General features: G+C 36.9%; 1 protein-coding gene across 1 annotated transcript in view; it reads right to left on the bottom strand.

Moving 5' to 3' along the window:
• Positions 1-4,088: 4,088 nt before the first annotated feature.
• Positions 4,089-7,310, bottom strand: part of LOC102875649 (chromosome unknown open reading frame, human C11orf70) — a 78,767-nt gene continuing 75,545 nt past the window's right edge. The window contains exons 6-7 of the mRNA XM_006887319.1: positions 5,615-5,681; positions 4,089-4,217 (exon numbers count right to left, since the gene is read on the bottom strand). Coding sequence (XP_006887381.1) covers positions 4,089-4,217; positions 5,615-5,681 — 196 coding nt within the window. The remainder of the gene's footprint in view (positions 4,218-5,614; positions 5,682-7,310) is intronic.

Raw genomic sequence — 7,310 nt, forward strand, 5'->3', positions numbered from 1 at the left:
GGTGGCAATACTTAAGGATACTTTGGGCAGAATATTAAATGATCCAGGAAGTATCAAGAGAAGATGGAAGGAATACACAGAGTCACTATACCAGAAGGAATTGGCTGACACAGAAGAATTTCATGAAATGACATATGAGCAAGAGCCTATGGTGACGAAGGAGGAAGTTCAAATTGCTCTGAAGGAATTAACAAAAAAGAAGGCTCCAAGAGTTGACGGCATACCAATTGACATATTTCAACAAACAGACACTGCCCTGAATGTGCTCACTAAATTGTGCCAAGAAATCTGGAGAAAAGCCAGCTTGCCCACTGACTGGAAAAGATCGATATTTGTTCCCATTCTAAAGAAAGGTGACCCAACAGAGTGTGGAAATTATCGAACAATATCATTGATGTCACATACAAGCAAGATTCTGCTGAAAATGATACAAAAACGTTTGGAACAGTATGTCAGCAGAGAACTGCCAGATGTACAGGCTAGATTTAGAAGAGGTCGTGGTACTAGGGATATTATAGCTAATGTTAGATGGATCTTAGCAGAAAGCAAAGAATACCAGAAGAATGTCTATCTGTGCTTCATTGACTACGCAAAAGCTTTTGACTGTGTGGATCACAATAAGCTGTGGCTGACTCTGAGAAGAGTGGGAATCCCAGAACATTTGATTGTGCTAATGCGAAACTTATACTTGTACCAAGAGGCAGTTGTTAGAACAGAGCAAGGAGACACTACATGGTTCAAAATCAAGAAGGAGGTTCGCCAGCGATGTAGTCTGTCTCCATACCTTTTGAATCTGTATGCAGAAGAGATCATCCAAGACGCTGGGCTATAAGAAGAGGAATGTGGCATCAGGATTGGTGGAAGAATCATCAACAACCTGCGTTATGTAGATGACACAACCCTGCTTGCTGAAACTGAGGAGGAGCTGAAATGCTTGCTGCAGAAGATCAAGGACTACAGCCTCCCATATGGACTGAAGCTCAACATCAAGAAAACAAAGATTCTCACCACTGGGCCAACTGGCAGCATCAGTATGGATGGTGAAGAGATTGAGATAGTTAACAGTTTTATTTGGCTTCACAGTCGACATTCTTGGTAACAGCAGCCAGGAAATCAGGAGACAAATTGCATTGGAAAAGTCAGCTGTGAGGGACCTCTCAAGAATACTGAAGAGCAACAATGTCAGACTGGAGACTATGGTGCGCCTGATCCAGGCTATAATCTTTGCAATTACGTGCTATGCATCAGAGAGTTGGACAGTGAATAGGGTTGATAGAAAGAGAATTGCTGCCTTTGAGCTGTGGTGCTGGAGAAGAGTGTTGAATATACCATGGAGCTAGGAGAACAAACAGGTTTGTCCTGGAGAGGGTGAAGCCAGAATGTTCTCTGTAGTCAATGATTCTGAAGCTTCGTCTGACATATTTTGGGCATGTTGCAAGGAAGGACTGGTCCTTGGAGAGGGACATCATGTTTGGCAGAGTGGAGGGGCGGCGGAGGAGAGGAAGACCTTTGATGAGATGGATCGATTCTGTGACTGGAGAGGTTGGAATAAGTGCGTTTGAGATGGCCAGGTTGGCACAGGATAGAAGAGCATATAGAGCTTTTGTACATAGAGGGTTGCTATGAGTCACAAGTGACTCGATGGCACATAACAACAACAATAACATCATTAATATTACATGCAAGCAAGATCCTGCTGTAGATCATGCAAAATCAATTAAGAACAGAGAACTGTCAGATGTGCAGGGTGGTTTTAGAAGAGGTCATGGCACTAGGGACATCATACCCAATGTTAGATGGATCTTAGCTGAAAGCAGAGAGAGTACCAGAGGAATCTCTATCTGTACTTTATTGATTGTGCAAAGGCATTTGCCTGTGTGGATTGTAACAAATTGTGGCTAACTTTGAGAAGAATGGGAATTCCAGAACACATAATTGTGCTTACACAAAACCTTTACTTGGACCAGGAGGCAATCTTTAGAACAGAGCAAAGAAACACTGCATAGTTCAAAATCAGGAAAGGTGAACACTAGGGATGCATCCTATCTCCATAGCTTTTCAATCTATATGCAGAAAAGATCATCTGGGAAGCTAGACTTTATGAGGAGTAACGTGGCATCAGGATCGGAGCGTGACTCATCAAAAGCTGCATTACACAGATAACACGATCTTGCTTGCTGAAACTGAGAAGGACCTGAGGCATTTGCTGCAGAAGGTCAAGAACTGTAGCCTTCAATGTGGCTTGAAGCTTAACATCAAGAAAACAAAGATTCTCACTACTGGGCCAATTGGCAGTATTATGATAGATAAAGAAGAGATTGAGATTGTTAAGAGCTTCACCTGGTTGGTTCCACAATCAATAGTCTTGGCACCTACAGTTAGAAAATCAAAAGACAAATTGCACTGGGAAAATCTGCTTCTAGGGCCCTCTCCAGAGTACTGAAGAGCAATGATGTCAGTCAAGAGACTAAGATGCACCTGGTCCAAGACATGGTCTTTGTAATTAGTTGCTATGCATCAGAGTTGCACAATGACTAAGGATGATAGAAGTAGAATCGAGGCCTTTGAGTTGTGGTGCTGGAGAAGAGTTATTTACCATGGACTGCTAAGAGAACAAACCAGTCTATGCTGGAGAGGATGAAAACAGGCTATTCCTTGGAGGCAAAGGATTTTGAAAGTCTCTTTCTCACATATTTTAGGCATGTTTCCAGGAGGGACCAATCCGTGGAGAAGGACATCATCCTTGAAAGGATGAAGGGACAGTACAAGAGAGGAAGACTTTGGATAAGAAGGATTGACTCAATGACTAGGATAATGGGTTAGATGTGTTGGAGACAATGAAGTTGGCTCGAGAGAGGGCAGGGTTTAAATTTGCTGTACATACACAAGATAACTATGAATTGCAAGCAACTCAATGGCAAAAAACATTAATCTAACGGTGGGCAATCTGAATTCATACAATGGCACCATAAAATAAAGACTTAGCAATATACTTTTATAAAGATAATGGTCAAGGAAACCCTATGGAGCAGTTCACTTGGTAATATGTGAGGTTTATGGGAGTTTGAATCAACTCCATGACAATGGGCATTTTTATATAAACATTGTGACAATGACTTTTTGTACACTTGCTTTTATAGTTTGAGATTTCCACTCATCTCTCAAGTATATACCTATCAAATTATCTCTTGAGATTTATGCTCAAATCACTATTTTCCAAGTATAGCCTCAAGTTAAAATCCAAAATTGTCATCCTTAACCTTGTTGTTGTTGTTATGTGCCGTCGAGTCGCCTGCGATGCAAAATATAAATCTCACACTTGCTTGTGAATGGGATACATGCCAATCACTTTTTCAATTAAAAAAGCCAAGTTATAACTTTGTTCTACAAATGTAATGAAAGGACAGTATTAAGAGACACTGTTCCTTGTTCTTGTGCAAATGTAAAAATAGTAGCAGAACAGCTCTTATATTTTATAATTACTTTCAGAACCTTTTTTATTAATTAAGACTTTTCAGTACATAATGTATCAAAAATTACTGTACTTTTTTCACAGCTTTATAGATACATCTTTATGCAAAGAAGAAATATAATTAAATAAAATTCAAGTTTTAAAAGTTAAAAATATGACAAGGCTTAGAAAAACCATTTGAAACTAAAAAAACCCATAAGTAAAAAAACAGAATAAAATAAAACTTTTTTTTAGAAAAAGTAAATACTGTATAGTAGAAGTATTTAGCTTTTTTGTACAATTTCAATCCAGAATTAAGTTTGCTTCCAAAGTAAAATATATTTAAAATAGAGGATTTGCTTGAGTATTAAGGCAATAAATGTGAACTAGATTGCTAGTTTGTAACTCTGTAAAAAATCCTTGAACTGGTATGGTATAGTTTATATTAGTGATAGAAATTGATTCTGGTGTTAGTATCCTAAGAGAATTTAGATAACAGCATCTTTCTACTGCTTTAAGCCAACTTTACTTAGATAAGTTGCAAGATAAATACTTATCTATCAATAAGAATTAAAATTTTAAAAATAGATGACTTTAAAAAAAGCATAGTAGATTTAGATAATCTGAAACAGCATTTTTAAGACATTTCTCCCACACCATAACAGTGGTATAGAACATTCACATGACGTTTGATGGGGTCCACAACAAAGTAGGAAAATGTCTGTTCATGACTCTTAGTTGAAGGGTAGCATATACCAGCAGAATCCTGAAAAAGACAAGCCTAAATTACTTAGTATTCAGCTACAATTAAATGATGACATATTTGACAATTGACTATTTTCTGTAAAAATATCTCAAGACATACATACACAAAACATTTGATAACTAAAAAAACCCCCCAATACCCTAAAACAAACCAGAACTTTTGACAATAAATTGGGAACTAACCAAGATTAAATATAAATAGCATGATATTTTTCTAACATACTTTAAGCAGATAATCAGGAGGGGTCAGTTCCTGTACTAAGTATCATAGTGAGTGAAGCAGAGGGCCAGTGACAAAGAGAAGATCCTTAATGAGAGGGACTGATATTGGCAGCAGTGCATTTAAGCACAGCAGAGACTGTGAGAATGGTGCAGGATCTGGCAGTGTTTTTGTTCTGTATTACACAACACAGCTATGAGTTGGAAACAACTCTACTATATTTAATAAGTAGAACATAGCATACTAACAGTACATGTCTACTATGCATACATGGATACTTCTTGTCTCTAAAAAAATTATAGTTGAAAGAGAAATGTCATCCTTTTAAAAGTACATTTAAAGTATTAATATTACAAAATGTCCATATTGCAATTTTTTTCTTTTTGGAACATGGCTCACATACATCATGAGAACAGACACTATATTTCTTTTGTTTATCACCATGTCTTAGCACAGCATGTTGTTTTTGTTGTTATTTGCTGTTGAGTCAATTACAACTCAGAGCAACCCTATGCTCTGAAGCCTGCTCTATTTCTGAGCCAATCTCACTGTCCCTGACACACTTACTCTCATTAACCCAGTTACTGAGTCAACCCGCCTTATCCAGGGTCTTCCTCTCCTGCACTGTTCCTTGACATTTCCAAGCATAATATCCTTCTCCAAAGATTGGTCTCTCCTGGCTACATGTCCAAAGTATGTGAGACAGAGTCTCAAAATCCTTGCCTCCAAAGAGCCCATGAGTTTTACCCTCTCCAGGACAGTCTTGTTAGTTTTCTTGGAAGTCCCTGGTATGTTCAATAGTCTCCTCCAGCACAGTATAGTATGATATTAAAATGAAAATGCTTGGTTTTATAATATAAAGGCATTTATAGAGGTCTTATTTATCTGCCTTAAGGATTATGGGGTTTAGAAGTAAAATTTGATAGAAAACTGCAGTTTTTAACCAGTTGAATTACAGATCTAGTTCTAAAATGTAGGAAATATTTTTTGAAACAGACAACAGAAAAGGTGGCCGGGGGAAAACTCCACACATCCCCACTCCCACAAGAAAATCTCTAGAACCTATAAAATTTTAATTTTAAGAAAACTAGTGTCATATTCTTTTTTCTTAGAGTTAATATTTTCGTACTTGCTGACTACAACAAAAAATCCATTGCAAATACTTCCCCAACACTTACATATGCTATAACTTTAAAGACAGAAGATGTAATTTGTATTTTCTTGGTTTGAGGATTCTTTCGAACACTAAAAAAAAAAAAAGAAAGAAAGAAAAAAGGCAAATTTTAAATGTAATGACTTTACATACCGATTCCTCTTCAGATTTTTTTTTAAAAGAGATTTATTTAGGTGTGATATATGCACTGTTTGACTAATGGGTAGAATCTAGGATTTCATCCAAGTATGGGGTAAGGTCAAATTATGTGCAATGGAATTTTACAGTCAAAAGATTTTTAGATCAATTTCACATGCAGATGGTTAACTGAACTCCACCAGATCACAGAGAGGATTACTGGTAAAATATGGACTGATTAAAGTCTGAGGCATATATAGTTGTTGAGAGGAGACAAAAGTACAGTAAACTGAAAATGAACATATATTCAAATGTTACTTTTGTTCCTGTGCTATTTTACTTCTAAACTCCAAAAGCCCATTACTGTCAAGTTGAATTCCAACTCATAGGGACACATAAGGACTCATAAGAGCAGAGTACAATTGCCCTACTGGGTTTCCAAGGCTGTAAATATTTTCCCCCTTTAGAATTATTTTAATAAATTACAAATGTACAACAGCATTTTAACTCTGCACACACATTTAAAATTTTTAAAAGAAAAATGTTATGTTTTATTACTCTATGATCTAGCCTACTAGCTTTTCAACCCTCTTGAGAAGAATGTGAAAAAAGGTTTCACATATTACTTGAAACTTAAATTTTTTAAATTTTATTTTATTATTTTTTGTGTGTACCATCAAATCAGATCTGACTGGTACAGAAGATTGCCCCTCCTTCTCCAGCAGTGGATCTGGTGGATTTGAACTACATACTTCTGGGACTGCAGTGCAGCTTCTTGCCATTAGGCCACCAGAGCTCATTTGACACTTAAATTTAACACTATCAAAAAGAAACACTTCTATACTCATATAAAGACAACAGTTAGAAAGCAAAGAATCTGTCTTATCTGCTCTAGGATCTTTTGTCCTGTTATTGTTATGTGCCATTGAGTTGACTATGACTCATAGTACTCTTATGAACAGTTGCTCTTCTCTGTAAAATGCTTCTCTGTCAGATAATGTTCTAAATCTGAGCAATCTAATTAAGATAGACTAGGAAGAAGGATTGGCCAACCACTTTCGAAATAGTAGGCCTCTGTATACCCTTTGTACAACAGAGCACACTTAGACTAGCAATATGGTAACTGAGGCTGAGCCCTCAAGTATGGGAACAAATGGAGGAACAGCTGTAAGCAGACACTAGTGATTGGAATATGGAATGTAAGAGCCATGAATGTAGGAAAATTGGGTATTTGTTAAGAGGGAAAAGGAACACATAAATATTGACATAGGAAGTATTGGGGAGATGAGATAGACTGGCATGGGACATTTTGAATTAGAGGATCGTATGATCTACTGTGATGGAGACGAAAAGGTGAGGAAAAATGGGGTTGCTTTCATAGTTAAAAAAGTAATTTCTCTTTTTTTTCTTCTAATAGTGGCACAAATCAAGTTACAGAGGTAAGGTGGTTCCATTGCCATCCTTACTCTAACTTAATTCTTTTTTTTTTAAATTTAAATTTGTTATTAATTTCAGTGAAAATTTACAGAGGCTTTGGATTTTCATTCATTCATTGTTGTAGATTTGTCCCCTCCCAAGGTTCC

Source organism: Elephantulus edwardii, unplaced genomic scaffold (assembly GCF_000299155.1).
Source record: "Elephantulus edwardii isolate Elephantulus edwardi_28Jun2011 unplaced genomic scaffold, EleEdw1.0 scaffold00056, whole genome shotgun sequence".
NCBI classification, from domain to species: Eukaryota; Metazoa; Chordata; class Mammalia; order Macroscelidea; family Macroscelididae; genus Elephantulus; species Elephantulus edwardii.